At 37.8% G+C, this 16,067-nt stretch overlaps 1 protein-coding gene across 1 annotated transcript in view; it reads right to left on the bottom strand.

The window, feature by feature from the left end:
* The window catches only part of LOC104464570 (E3 ubiquitin-protein ligase RNF180-like), a 21,151-nt gene extending 5,925 nt beyond the window's left edge, over positions 1–15,226 (bottom strand). The window contains exons 1-4 of the mRNA XM_010077318.1: positions 15,200–15,226; positions 9,648–9,873; positions 7,219–7,348; positions 5,246–5,263 (exon numbers count right to left, since the gene is read on the bottom strand). Coding sequence (XP_010075620.1) covers positions 5,246–5,263; positions 7,219–7,348; positions 9,648–9,873; positions 15,200–15,226 — 401 coding nt within the window. The remainder of the gene's footprint in view (positions 1–5,245; positions 5,264–7,218; positions 7,349–9,647; positions 9,874–15,199) is intronic.
* Positions 15,227–16,067: the final 841 nt, after the last annotated feature.

Here is a 16,067-nt window from a genome sequence, read left to right as displayed (position 1 = left end):
TTCTATACTTTTTTTTCAAGGATAAAGTGTTTTTATAGGGCTTTTAAAAATGAGGTATTGTCCCAAACTTCTCGAATAAACACCAGCCTTCTCCATATGGACAACATGCAGCATCATATTATGGTTATGATAATATAAGAGCTAAATTACAAGATTTGCCAGTTAAAATGAGCTGAGTTCAGTATATCCAACAACAACAAAAGCATATATTGCTAGACGGGGTTTATCCTGTGTGGATGCCTGCAAGCATGTCCCATCAACTCCTGATCTCATATCCCAAGCTCTAACTCAGTCTCAAGTCCTCCACCAAACTCAAGTCCCCAGAGCATCCAGTTCCTTCCCCAAACCAAGGCTGCTCAACTCAATCATCATCCTTCTCAGATCCAGAGTTATAGCTTTTCTCCTCCTCCTGTATGAAAAGCTTGAACCTCGCTACTCTCCTGCCTCAGATATTTCAGCTGTGCACACCTATTGTCTCATTTCAAAATTGCCTTAAATTTCAAACTTGTCTTGCCCGAGGATGGACACCAGAACCTCCAGCTTTCCTGTGCTAAAATTTCCACCATCCCCTTTCAAGGCCTTTCTCACTGAGAAGTCCAATCATCTTCCCAAACCTCCCTTGCTATCCTACTCCTACCTTCCTCTCACTTCCTCTCCACTCTCTTTGAATAATTCTCTGCTCTTGCCCTTCTAATTTCACCCATGGGCTCTCACTGTCTGCCAGCGCCTTATATCCATATACATCCAAGTGTGACTAAACTGACATGATGGTCTAAACATTTCTTCCCAATATCTAATCTAAACCTACCCCCTTTCAGTTTAAAACCATTACCCCTTGTCCTATCACTACGGGCCCTGGTAATAAGTCTCCCTCTTTCTTATCAGCCCCCTTGAAGTACAGGAAGGCTGCTATAAAGGCCCTCCAGAGTCTTCTCTTCTCCAGACTGAACAATACCAACCCTCTCAGCCTGTCCTTGTACCAAAGGTGCTCCAGCCCTCTGACCATCTTTGTGGCCCTCCTCTGGACTCGCTCCAACAGGTCCATGTCCTTCTTACATCTGTGATTGTTTTATAATTATTAATAATCACAAACACAAGCTAATTGGCTAGTTTAAGTGCTAAGATCCACTTTTTTTTAAAGTAACTGAGTGAATTATTTGTTTGTTTTCTTTCTTCCCCTAAACTTAAACCATAACACACTAAGTACCAAACAGGTAGGACATCATATAACAGGTTTTTAAAATTATTTATAGCAAAACATACTCTGTTTTGAAACCACTTTATTTCAAAATTCAATTAAGGGTCAAAAAAATAAAAATAATACACAGTAATTGAAATGCAGGTTCTTGCTTTTCAAGGTGCAAACTAGCTCTGTGAAAAAATGAAACATTGGCTTCTTTAGCTGCCCTCCCCTTCACCATACCTGTTCTGACTGCAATCCATATAGTCTGATGACTGATATGAAGAAATGAAGCTGCATGGTCTCCCTGTGAGATTATGTAATGGATCTAAATGCACAGTTTGCATACATTCTAGACCTTAAATTGTCTTCCTTTAATTTTAAAGTAAGTTTTGTACATTTATACTGATGACATACATATTATAGTTAAAGTAATTTTCATACATTTGCCCTTAAGATGGGGATTTGTTATCACTTTTGTTCATGCTTGCATGTAGGTAAACTGTATCTTAACAATGGATTTAACTTGTGGACAATTCTCTCCTTGCCATGACAGTGCCAACAACGAAAACCAGGGAATCTCAAACAGCAACCTGAAGCATTTAACCTTCCATGGTATGTGCACCAATAATCCATACAAAAAATTAATTTTAAAAAGCATTCAGAATATTCTATTTTTTTTCCTATTTTACATTTCTATTCCACTCTCTCTCCATTAAATCACTTACTGTTGCAAGTTTATGTTTTCTTTATGTTTGTCATCTTCCCAGCTGATCAAACACTGTATTTCAGCTGTCAGCAACTTCTGATAAATTATCATCATAGGAGCCTTCACCCTTCTGTATCATATTGCTGTAATGGTATCATCTCCCTCTAGTTTCATTCTGACCTAGAACTCCTCCCTAACTATTTAAATCCTTTCAGGTTCCATTTGTTTGGACTGCTACCATACAAAACACGTAGAGGGAAAGCTATTGATATTTTTAGATAGGCTTAGTATAATAGCTCAAGATGACTGAATAAGTATACAATAGCATTTAAAAAGGATCTGATACTGATGCTTGTCCCTATTGTGAATGCTAACTTGGCATACTGCTCAATTCTGTTTAGATGTTTATTTCTTGACTTACAGGATTGCTCTATTTTGTTAAAAAAATAATATTGATTTAATACTAAAGATAATTTAACAAAAACTTTGCAGAGTTTTGTTATACATTAATAATAACTAATGTTTTAAGTCAATTTCAGTGGAACACAGTAAGATAACAGTAATGCAAATACTTTCTTAAAAATAAATTCATTAATTGGCTCTACTTGTTTTAAGACAAGAGTCAGTCTGACAGCAAAGGTCAGAAGGAATACAAAAGACAGGTATGCCAAGGCCTCACCACACCCCTGTTTAAGACAAAGCTGTGTATATCTACATTTAGTTTATTTGCAAATGTTGCTGTCTGGCAACACACCTCTCTTAATTCCTCCAGAGAAACTAGTGAATGACCTATACTGGAGCCATGCCATTGTCTTCAAGCAAATTCATATTCAGCTTTAGTTAATGTCAAGCCCAAAAAATCTTTCTTCCAATCTGAGCAAATTAATTCCTCCAGAAAATGAAAAATACAAAGTACAAAGCACAGGACTATATCTTGAGAAAGCTAGCATAGTTTTTCTGAACTGAAAGTTGTCTGATGCTGACAGTACTCAAAGGAGGTGATCCTCCCCCTCTACTCTGCTCTTGTGAGACCCCACCTGGAGTCCAGCTCTGGGGCACCCAACATAAGAAGGACATGGACCTGTTGGAGTGAGTTCAGAGGAGGGCCATGAAGATAGTCAGGGGACTGGAGCATCTCCCATACAGGGACAGGCTGAGACAGTTGGGGTTGTTCCGCCTAGACAAGAGAAGGCTCCGGGGAGCAGCCTTCCAGTACTTCAAGGGGGCTACAGGAGAGATGGGGAGAGACTCTTTATCAGGGAGTGCAGTGACAGGACGAGGGGTAATGGCTTTAAGCCAAAAGAGGGTAGGTTTAGATTAGATATTAGGAAGAAATTCTTTATTCTGACTTTTTGTGACACCATTTCAAACATCTATCTTTACCTACTCAGCTAAGATATTCACCAAAAGTCTCTGAGATGTCCTGACTTTATTCCACTGTTTGCTCATCTCTTGCTTCTTTGGGAAGGTATTAATCTGGCTCTGATCTAATAAAAATATGATCACTTTTTCTTGCTTATTATTCTCACACGTCACCTTGAGTACTTTCCTGCTTCCTCTTTTGTCCTTCATCAGATTCAAATCTCAGGTTTTTTTTTTTTTTTTTCACTTTTAGGCATCCCTAAAACTCTGCCTTGCCCAAAAAATGTTGCGTAACTTGTTATAATTACACTACGCAAGTAGCATGTTCCTCCAAAATTCTTGGCAGTTTTCTACCTAATAAGTGCTCTAGAATCCAACTGAACTCTCATTCATGTCCTAATTTTGGAATGGTGTAGATCGAGTTGTGTCACTGGTACAGATGTATGAAACAGAAACCACGGGCATGTCAGTTAGCAAGAAACAATGTACGTGATCATTCTAATTTTTTCTCTATTAAGTCATTGATACCAGCCAACTGGTATCTCTGCAATCTATTCTCAGCCAAAAATCCTTTGTTATTCATGCAGTAAATGGGATTTCTATGAGGCATCTGATGAAAGGACTGAACACCAGCCAAACTTAACTTTCAAGGCAAGATGTGTTTACACCAGCAGAGCTGAGACTCTTTAGCAGCTACTTCAGTACAAACTGCTCTTCTATGTGCAGTGCATTCTAGTGCTAAGTGGATTGGGGGAGTGTGCTGGGGAAGCATGTCTAACATAACCTTTACCAATACCTGTGAACCAATAAGTGGTTCACAGCTAATTAGGAATATAACCAATTCTACTTGCCATTGCTCAGTGGCCACTATTTATCTTTATGCCACTCTATTTGGAATAGCTGGCAAAGATCATTCCACTAAAATGCATAGAAAGATACTTGCTAATTCCTGCCAGTGATAAAGACAGGAGGCATCTTTGCTTCCACTTGTTCACAGAGACTTATCAGCACCTGAACTAGTCTTAGCAGAATCTCACACAAAACTTAAAAAATTAAAACCAAGAGATATTTTATGCTCTAAACAGATTCTGTGATGAAAGATGACCACTTCAAAAAGCTAGGAATACAAAGTTTACCTAGTGTGGTTTAACGAGGATTATGTATTGTTCTTAATTGTCTTTGGAGGGCAAATAATAAATATTTATGTAATCTTATTTGATAAATACATAAAATCCTTTTACAATGCCTAAGTTAACATCATAATCAAAGACACCATTGTCATCAAATTGTAGGATATCTCCTAAGAACAGGCATCCTGAGAGTAGACTAATGGTCTTGCTACCTTATCGTTCTTTCTCTAACAAAGTCAAACAATCAGGAATTGGTGAATGGCAAGGAAAGAACATAAGAACAGGGCAAGCATACTGCATTACTTTCCTGGTTTTCTCTCTCAGTTCCCAGGGACCTGCAGTTCAAGGATCTCCACAGGTAAATGTGGTATCTTTGAGTTTAATACACTTTACTCCATTTTTCTTCCCAGAATCTGCCATTATTTGAACCCATACTCTGGGGTAATGATAATTTTATGTAATGTCCTCTAGTTCTTTTATTATGAGACAGTGAATAACAGCAGTCCATTCACTTCTGCCATGCCTCTCATGATTTTAATTACCTCTATCATCATCCTTCTTTAGTCATCTCTTGTTTTGGCTGAAGCATTCTAGTCTATTTACATATTTCTCATCAGGAAGTAATTTAAACCCAACATTCTTATTTATCTCCTCTGTACCCTCCCAGTTTACTGCTTCCTTCTGTCACAAAAAGAAAACAATGTAAACATTACCAAAGATTACTCAGTATCATGACAGTCTTCTGCCAGTGCTTGCACTTGGCTCTCATTTTTATTATCCTGAATATTTCAGTACTGTAAGCAAGTGTTACCACCTCCATTTCTAGTAACAAACACGCTGGATAGTACAAACTGTACCATACACCCATCTAGGACCTGACTGCTAATGTCCCTCCAGTGAGAAAAATGTATCGTTTATTTCCATCCTTTGTTCGGTATCTTTTAACCAGCTATTAACGGATGAGAGGACTTGGCCTCTTACCCTAAACACAGCCATGTTTTTCAAGCATCTTCAGAAAACAACATTCTTAAAATACTTTTGGAATTTGTAAGGGCAGGGTGAAAAGTGTGGCACTTCTAACTACCCTGCAAGTTCATTTGGGTCCCTCTGAAACAGTTGTGGGACCATGACTGTGTAAGAGGTCTAAAATGTTCTTAGTTTGTTTTACTGGCCAGGATGAACACGTGGCTCCCTAAGTAGAACTAAAGATGCCAATCTAACATCCATTCAGGGACATGTCAAGAAATAAATGAAGAAAGGCTACACTATGCTTTTTTGTCATGGCCATGATATCACAACCTTTGCTGTTGCACAATTATAGCTATCAATATTCCTGGTACAGCAGCCTTATAACGTCATGGTTAAGAGGAAACAAGCAATCCTGACGACATGCAGATCAGCTAGAATTTGATTCCCTTCACTGCACTGATGAACCAATAGAAATAACTGAGTAGTCATAATTTCTGCCAGGTGTAACACTCTCTTCACAGGCTAGCTCTGGACTTTTAGGCTATCCTTTGGAGACATATCAGTCCCACATTCTGAATTACCTTTGTGGAATGCCACGCTCAATTTTCAGGTAGCACAATATGGAAGCTGTATGACCTCTCCAGATCTTCCTTTTATTTTTAATTATTTCTATTTTGTACAAAGCTCAGCATGGTAGCTTCTCATATTTATGAAAGACATAATTCATATGAAATTGGGCAACATATATGTCACATACATAATGTATTACAATAAGCCAGTAAGCTCAGCATCAATAAGCTCAGCATCAACATCCACACTATATTAACTGCTCTTAGAGAAAGGAAATCCTCATCTTTGTGTTTCCTGCCAAAAGCTTCCCCTCTAAGTGATACCAAAGATGATCTGCCAGTCCTCAAACTTCTCAAGTCTGCTCATTTTTTAAAGCTAGAAGCATTTCTTGTTATTTTCATTATCAAATCATGCCCTTGTGTGACTCAGCTTTGTAAGTGGAGGATCAGAATTTATTAAATTTGACTTGTAGAAAGGCCTGGGTAGACTCACAAAAGGAACATAAAAAGGATGTCCTTCTATTTTTTCCACGTACTTTTAGAAGAAATCTGTGTTGTTACAAACAGGAAAAATATATCTGCTAGCAAGACTCAACACTGCAGAAAGTAACTATAGAAGTAAACGTAGGTGAGTCCTGGTGAAAAAGGCCATTAGACTGAAAACAAGGAAACATGGGTAAGTACTGAATCCCACATTTCAGTAGTGTAACAATGTTTTTGAGTTAACAAACAGTTAATAACCTTGGAAATATTTAAGTGTTAAAGTAGCAACAAGAAGATGAAGTTTTCTTCACACAATAAGCAGGAAATTAAGATAAAACACCCACACCCTTTACTGCATTTAATGTGTATAAAACAAGCAATACAGAACAATATATATGATATTATTCTAACTTTTTAATATGACTTCTTTCATAAAAGACTGATTCTGATTTCTTTTTGGAGAGGTCTCTATTGACCACACTCAGAACTAGCAACTTTTCTCCCAGAGTTATTTTCTTCATTCCACTATGCAGACACAAATTTTTCCAAACAGGAAACTACATACAATTATCCTGATAATGTGCACAAAATTAAAGATTTAACAATAAATAAAAAGCTGCATACACAAATTGTCTATTTACAATTTGCAGTTTATCTTTCAATTCAGAGCACTGTGTATGAGTCACCCAAGAGAATTTAACTCAGCTTACTTTAATAACCATCCATCTCTGATTTCCTATGTCATGTATGAGCTAGAGACTTATTTTCAAATATTATACTCAAGACTGACTGAAGTTTAGGGAAAAATTAAAAAACTTACCTTCAAAAACTGTGAAGGCTTTCTTACAGCTTGGTAGAGGCCATTTTGCAGAATTTGATTTTTGAAAATGTTCTTTTAACTTCAAATATTCCATAGGGAAAAAAGATTTGATGGAGTTGTTCAGTTCTACAATAATTAATTGGAAAGAACATATACGCCAATGCTGTAAATATAGCAATAATTTGCATATGTTTATACTACAAAATAAAAATGCAGTATCTACTGTGTAATACTTTTTCTGATTATAAGATCTCTTAAATTGTTTTACAATCACATAAACTCAAGCATTTCCAGATATAGCAAGAAAAAGTCTTATGCTGTTTTATTTCTGTTCCTCTGGAAAAAAGCATTTAGGAAAGATGATGTCAATAACTAGCTAAGTGAAGTACATAAGAAATCAGGCTATTTAACTTACAAAACTATGATGTCCTCCATGAATGAAAATGACATCTATCAAACTGACTGTGGTATTAATTCCCAGTTTTGGTTTTTTGTTTGTTTTTTTTTGTTTGTTTTTTTTTAAGACCATCACCCAGTAACTGTCAGTAATGCAAGGAGAGAGGAAGAGTATGAAATTTTGGGGGAGATTTTTAAAATGTGGATTGACAGGAATTAAGAACACATTTGTAGAATGATTAATGATACACTGTAAGAGTTGACAGAATTTACTAATCTGAAGAAATCATCAGTTTCTTGGGATATAATTTGGGGAAATATCTACATGGACTGCAACTCAAAACTGTCAAAATTATCCTATCCATTGCAACACAAATGGAAAACAATTTTAAAATAACCTAATTTTCCTAACACAGAAAATAAGTGATCTGTTGATAACAGAGAGAGTTGCCAAGCTAGTAATTAGCAGGGAAAACTTAACCTCTCACATCAAATATTTTTACACATTGTATATTAAATACTCAAAGGCTACAAATAATACTGACAATATTTCTCTTAAATGACTGTACTTTTATTGTGTTGAAAAGTTTTGCAAATAATTTTAGCAAGCACCTATATTCTCTCCTTGTGCCCTCCCAGTAGTATTTTACTGCACCAAATCTGTAAAATAGCTCTTTTTAAATTTGAATAGCCCTACCACAACTAAAAGCAATTATCTGTTGATGAAATACACTTCATCTGTACATCAAATTCAAAGGAGCATCAAACATTAAGCAAATCAAATGAGAACAGCTTGAAACCTCTATACACCAGCCAGGCAGGGTGCTGAGAGTGCTCAGGCTGCAGCGTTCCATCCATTTTCTTTGCTGCAGTGCTAACATACTCAGTCCTTAACTCTGGCCAACAGCTGCTCCCCAGTGAACCACCCTGGGGAAATTAGTTTGTCTGAAAATTCCCTCCTTCCCACCCAAACTAATTCTTATTTAGCCCAGTCAGTTCCTTAAATGGGTCTGCCGTCAAATTATACAAAGTTGTGCCTGTGCAGAGGAAGAGTCTGTGCACAACCAGAAAGAGAAGCTGGGCAGCTCTGCTGATCAATGTGAAATCATACTTTAATTTGCATCCCCAACCTGTCATCATCACAGCACTGTCCTAGTTTAAAGAGGATTGCTGCAGCATGCAAAAATAAACAAAAACTCCTGCATGGCTGAGTTATTTCTGTTACTTTGTGACCTGTCTATGCATAGTTTCAAGTGCTGTAAAGGGCCTAGCTCCAGATATCATAGTGCAATTTTATCCATGGTGCTTGAATTCACTTAAGTTCCAGGCAGAAATGACTGACTTGTGCAGGTATCCCATCTACAGTACTACTTGCCCTCTATCTCTGTACCCATTTTGACATCAAACACCACTTACCCAACCATGTTTTCCTATTGCTAAAAGTCAGGAACACTAGAGATGAGGGTTAAGAGGCCAGGAAGGGAGAATTCAAAAACAAGATTAGTTAGGAGAATTCTATAGTTCTGCCAGCCTTTTATTTTTACTTGTAGCTAAATTAAAGCCATAAAAACAAGAGAAGAGTATTTTTGTGTGTGTGTCATTAAGTTAGTAATTTTTTAAAAACTTTTTCGGTAGGACGTTTTGAAAAACTGTTTATTATGTTTGGAGTTTGTGATTATTTTGCAAGAAGATACCAAAGAAATGCAAAATATCAGAACCTCAGTTCAAAAATCAGAAAGCTGTAAAATACGCATCCGGAATAGTTTCTTACCAAAGAAGAAAGCCTGTGTGGAGTACTCCTAGGAAGAGTTAAATGCAAAAAAACCTCACAGTGGACTAACAGCACAAAATTCTCCTCTGCATGCATTTATAATGCAGATCATTGCATATTATTTATTTCTTCATTTTATGACTTTATTTTGTTAGCAGGGTTTTATTATACTTTTAACTACATATTTACTCAGGCCAGGAATACAGGAAGGAAAGCTACAAATATTCTTCTGTATTGTAAAAACTTTGATTTTTATACCTGTTTGAAAAAAGACTCTGGCAATTGTAGTGCGACACAGGGGACATGGCGTGCTGGCTGGATTGTCTTTGGCAAGCACTCTTAAGCAAGGTTCACAAAAGACGTGGTGGCATGGATAGCACATGTAAGGATTGAAATAAACATCCAGGCACACTGCACAGAGATAGCTTTCTTTATCTCTTCTGAGTTCATGCTCATTGTCTGCATGTAGGTTATCATTTGCAGTCTGCAAGAAGAAAAAGGAAGAGAAAACATCTCATCACAGCTCAGCTTATAACTATTTTGGATAAACCAATGAGCAGGAAGGTGACTTTAAATAACACTTAAGAAGCTGCTACGCACTGATGATATTCTTAATTTTTTATATGGGTTACTTTTAACAAGCTGATGAAAATACTAATAAGACAGGAATGTCACAACAAGGACTCTCTGGGAAAGGAAAACAAAAATTAATATGAGAGTAAAAGAAGGAAATAACAAAATCAAAAAGGCTGAATAAAACTGTTCTATGACCAGATGTGTTATTTTAAAACAAAATTTAACAATTTATTTGTAACTTTATTACCAAACTACCTGGTTACTTTGCCAAGAAAGGCAAAACAAAACAGAACTATGTAAAAATAACCTGTGGATTTTTCTGCCTTTGAAAGGTAATTTGTGAAGGGCATGTTTCAGCATGAATAATGACTCACAGTTTCAAATAAAACACAACTTGATTACTACAACACAGAATCTAAACCTTAGAGCATAAAGTCTAGGAACCCCTGACATCTTTGGTAACTGCTTGTTTTTGCCAGCACCTATGCTCCAAATTTCCTTGCATTAATGTATTTGTAGGGGGACATAGTTGGACTTCCCAAATGGTGTACATACCATATTAGTGTAACAACTTGTGTATATTGCTAGGTTCCTGCTTTGCTCTTTTAAGATGACTAAACCTTTCCATGTAATCTGAAGATCTTACGCTAATGGCATCCAGCTTTTTTTTTTTTTTTTCATCTTTATGGGAGCCACACGAGAGACATTGACTTTGCCCTAGCTCCTTTAACCATCCTCCCTGTTTCACAGCTAACAGAACCCAACATAGCCCAATATTCAAGAGACCCACCAGGAAAGAACCAAGACAGAGGAGGTTGTCAGACACTGCTGAGTGTCAAACCTCTTCTCTCATGCCCCTTGTTCTAAACTTGCAGCCCTTGCCTAATGATCTCAGTTTAAGCATCTTAATTCTAAGCTGCCTTGTAGTTTCAGTGACTTCTTCCAAGCTCCAGTATCCATACTTTATACCCTAATGCCCATTGCTCAACCACGGCTCTGTACCTACCTCTTTGCAAGCCCTGCAACAGTAGTCCTGCAAGTCCTTCCAGACATCTATTATTGACATTAAGCACACCTGTTGATGGTTATCTACCCAATAAACACTAGTCTGTGCTTAAGCAGTTCCTTGATTTGCATCTAACTTGCACACCCACTAGCTCTACATTACACAGGCCACTTTTGAGGCTCACAGGTCACCGGAGGCAACCACTGTCTGATACTGGTATAACAAATGTTAATGACAATTGTTATTTTGTGCATACTGTAGAGATGGGAGTCTCTAGATCTGTTTCAGAGATGATTACATATATGGCTTACTGGTTTGGATTTGTGTTGCCTCTCGTTATAGTAATTTCTCTTCTACGTGGGATACTGAACAGTGCCAATAATGAATAAGCCCTAATAGTATGGGTACCGTGGAATGCATTTAAAAATGCAGAGCAGAAATATTCGCCCAGAATTGATCAGTTCTGGATAAGCACTTGTCCTGGCAGTCCAGCTCAGCCTTAGCATCCCACATTCCAGAATACCAGGCGCCAAGAGGGCTTATAAATCCTGGCCTGCTGTGACACAAACACACGGACACAGTTTGGGTTTAGCACTGTGTCCAAATGTAAGCTCTTGTGTAACCCTGAGCGTCAGTAACTGCGTGGCTCTTGTATCATTTACCTCAGCACTTATTGCTCCAGCTTGATTTTCTCCATGCCAGACTTGAGCACTGCATGACAACTAGTCAATAACACTGTTTAACCCAGGCGGTCTCTACGCTTAACAGCACAGACAACCCACACCAGAACAGAACAGTAAAACGTAATTGAGAGTTGATCACAGCCAGGTAACTTTAGAATGAAGGAAACCTCATAATACCATTTCTTTGACAAAAGGTGGAAGATAATTTGGCACAGAGTGAGCTTAATACATGACAGAGATAACTTCAGCAGAAATTAGGAAATACTAACATGTTGTGACAATAACACTCCCCTCCAACGCAGCTATGTAAAGACAAATCATAATTAAAAGCTAGCACAAAACCAAAAGATGAGGGTGGAGGCAGGGAAGCAACCTTTTGTTGACTGGTTTTGATGAGCACTGATGTGTAAGGAGGAGCTGCGTGCCTCACTGGCTGCAAGTTAAATGTCTTGCATGAGCCAATTAAGTAAATCAGGGAGCTAGGGGCAAAACAGCTTAGCACTCAAGGGTGATGATTGGTTCTGAGATAGATTTGTAATCACGGTAAGATGCACAGACAGGAGAATCTCTGAGCCAACTGCAATTAGAAAGATCAAAATTATTCTAATGTTCAAACTAGACTCTAGTTAAATCTGGTTAGTGGATCAGAGGAAGAGCTGTTTTTTCTACAGCTTTGCATCCCTTCTCAAAAGACCTATCTAGGCACACAGCATCATTTAGTACTGCAAAGCTAAAATCAGAGCAACTTCCTTATACAAGAAGTTAATGCACAATAATTTAAACAGGCATTATTTTTCGTTTGCAATTAAGAAGTGCCTATATGTTCCAACTAGAGATAGAGCTTTGGTGTTTAGAAGCATAAACCAGAATGCTCTTCTGGCAGAATTATAGTACAGACAAAACTGAGAAAGGCCATGTAGACATCAAGGCAGTGATGGGAGTAAAAGATTGCCAAATACTAACACAAAAACCTTGAAAGCAAAACTATTACATGGAAGAAAAGAAAGAAAGGTAAGAGACTTCACAAGTTTCCATCCCAGTCTGAGGTGAGATGTGCTAAGCAGCACAGCGCTGTGCAGTATGGAGGGCTAGAGAAACACCTAGCAGCGCGAGATACCGGCCTGAGTAGGAATGTGCACTGTGAAATGGCTGGGCACTACATAGCACTAGACAGCACAGAAAACTGCGTAAGAGTGATGGAGAGCACTGTGGAATGGAGACTGGAGAAATAAGACAGATGCATTATTAGTGTGTGACCCACCAAATACACCAAAAGTTATGTTAAAATGAGAAATGTTCATCATCCTTGCCATAAAGCTGTGGAGATCTCATTCCAGACTGCACTTATACCGTAACAGTGAGCACATGTTCCACTGGACAACAATAATCTTTTTCAGTAACTACTTACTAAAAGATACTGACACATGGTGGTCAGAACACATATTCTGTCAGATGTTATGCAGACTGGTTAAGAGGGGGAAAATTTCTTTCTGCCCTTGTACACTTAATGTAAATGTGGATAAAATGGTAGTCTCTTTGCAGACACAACTCCTTCACTGTTCTCTTACATGAACAGTACCTTAAACTGTACCTCAGACGGGGAACAGTGGTGTGAGAGACCCAAGAAGCCACATCTTCACCCTTACAAACCAGAGGGAAGACCTGATTTGCTGCACATTCACATACATAACATTTTGAAAGAGCACAGTATGCATGCTCTCCTTTCTCTTGGAAGCTGCCTCTCAGTAATCTGTTCCACACTATTTGTAAACTGTACATAAATAAATCAGACTTTAAGCCTTCAGTTATACTATATCATCAGAACCATACACCCCAAGGACTGAAAAAGTTTGAAAGTATGAACATAGACCCTGGTTTGTACAGCAATGGATCAAAAGGAAATAAATACTTCTTGGTTGCTGCTGGAAAAAAAAAAAATCAGTAGGTTTAGCCTGATTTCCAACAGAAATTCAACTTATATGAGTGTCACGACTATCCATCTGTCAGGTCATCCCACAATAGCTTTGGAACCTGTTAGTCAATTGTAACCAAATCTGACACAAGGGTTGTGAGCTCAGGTATACTGACTTCCTGACAGTTTTGTAAAAGTTTACAGCTAGATTGAGTATAGAGACTAAAATGAGTGCCATTGCTATGGGAAAATCTGCAGGTGTTTTGTTGATTTGAACAGAATTTATCTAGCTTAATTTCTGCATACTAAATTGGTGACTTTTTATGAAGCTTCAAAAGCAAACTCGGAAAACAAATTTAAATCCAATTTTTAAAATGTAGGAAAAACCCTACCAAAAATCTTTACTAGCTAAACTAGCAGAAGTTCTTTCAAATCAGGCCATAAGGTCCACTGGGGTTTGTATGCCTTTGAGCATTCTGTTTTGGTTGACTGGTATGATGAATGCAAAAGGGCATATTTTCAGGTTTGTGCCAAAACTAAGCTTGAAACATATAAATCATAATAGGGCAGACACACCACTGCCCATGGCTTAAATATCTGTACAAATCTATAATTCAGTCTGAACTCCCTGCGCTCTAAATTTCTGCCCATACAACATTTCAGAAAAATCCAAAGGCAAGTCAAAAACTTCAAAGCAGAGCAAAGCAACCTAAGCAGCAACATGGAGCTACCTACTGCCACGTCCTCCCTTCACTCTGTGCTGCATTTGGGTTGGATACATTGCTCAAGGGGAAACAACTGAAAAGCACTTTCTTTATTCTTCTTTCAGAGAACTTTTGTTTAAAGCTAACAGTGTATTCTTTATCATTATTCTGTATCATTTAGAAGTAGCTTTAGGCAGTGGAGTTATTTATCTTGCGTGATTAGGTACTTTGCAGACCAAGGCTTCTAAGGCAACGACTGATAGAACACCTACAGTTTTTGTATATGGGGCTCTAAAGAGACTACAATATATGAACAGAGTAAACAATGAAAGTGAAAATCCGAATATTCTCAAGATATTGTCACTCAAACCTCCAGTTAGCCTCTTCCATGTTCCAGAGAAAATAAATCACCTATCATCCTGCTTCTCAGAGAACATAATGCTGCTTAACACTTTTAATTCCCTTTCCCTCTCTATTTGAGTTATCAAAGTTTGTTCCAAGGTTGTGTTTATTCAAGAGGGCTACTGCTTTTCAGACCTGAAAAGACTTTTTACCTTACAAACTTTGTTCTTTCCACACTCTAGCGGTTTGCCTAATCAAATATGCTTTATTTGATCCGTCTAAACAAATACATGTACACATACTAACTTCCCTCTATCAATCTCAGATTGTTTCTATCTTTAGGTAATGATGGCTACAATAGCATTACTACAATCTTTTCTTAATCCTGAATGATCTCATAGTGAAAAACACAGGCAAGTTAAATGTCTTATCCAGTTAAAGTTTACTGAATTATTATGCATAGGCTATAGTTGAGAAAATTGTGTATCAGGTTCTTAATGTTTATTGTATTCAAACATTACGCATGCTACAAACAGAGTCAGGTCAATAACTCTATGAGTTATTATAGTCCTGCCTAAGATACTTACCCAGTCCACTATTTTAGTATCACTCATCACAACTTGTCTAGTTAACTGAATCTATTTTCTCTAATATGCTTGAAAATTTCTTCTACTTCTGTACTGTGACTTTGTACTCTTGCCAACTTACTCAGCTATGATAAACTCATGAAGTTCTGCACAATGCTGTTTGGACTTGACTAGGTGACTGCCTTTGCACAAATCACTGGTGAGTCATTAGAGGGTCCAAGTCTAATGGACTTGGATGCAGAAAAATTGGATACCATACAGAAAAGATATAGAGATTTAAAAAGTGAGCCAATAGCTTGAAGATGAGATGCTTATAGAGAGCAAATTATGCTTGTCAGTTACAAACTCTGATGTGTGAGCTGGCACTAGGACTGTTTTCTTTTGTTCAGGTGCAATAAGATGCAGTTCAAAGGATCAAAGGTGCTGACAAGGCTGTGCATAGTCAACAAATCTTTGAAAAATGCTTTGAGTTCACCACTCTTCTCAAGAGTTAAAAGATGCTGTGTTGTGCACCCTGAAATATAAAAAAATTTTCTCATATGGTGGCCTGGAAAAGTTAGCTTGAAGATATCGTTGGAGTATAAACAAGGAGACAGAAAAGGAGACCATTACTTTGGTCCCAGATGGAAACACTTGGGTTAACTGGGAACTAGGAGCTGAGCAACTGATATGCATGGAGACGCCCAGCCTTGCTTCAGTGCTTACGAACACCATCTGGAGCAGCTGTACTGGAAACTATTCCTTATGACTAGTAAGCAAGAAGTCAAGTGTCCAGAGCCAAGGAATTATGCATTTCATTTAACCCATGTCATGTTGCCCCTTTGTTGAGGCCACTCACATCATCAGCTGAGCAAAGGCCTCACCAACG

This window comes from Pterocles gutturalis, unplaced genomic scaffold (assembly GCF_000699245.1).
Source record: "Pterocles gutturalis isolate BGI_N339 unplaced genomic scaffold, ASM69924v1 scaffold35188, whole genome shotgun sequence".
NCBI classification, from domain to species: Eukaryota; Metazoa; Chordata; class Aves; order Pterocliformes; family Pteroclidae; genus Pterocles; species Pterocles gutturalis.
Note: the sequence above shows the minus strand (reverse complement) of the source record. Positions and strands in the feature narration are given on the sequence as shown.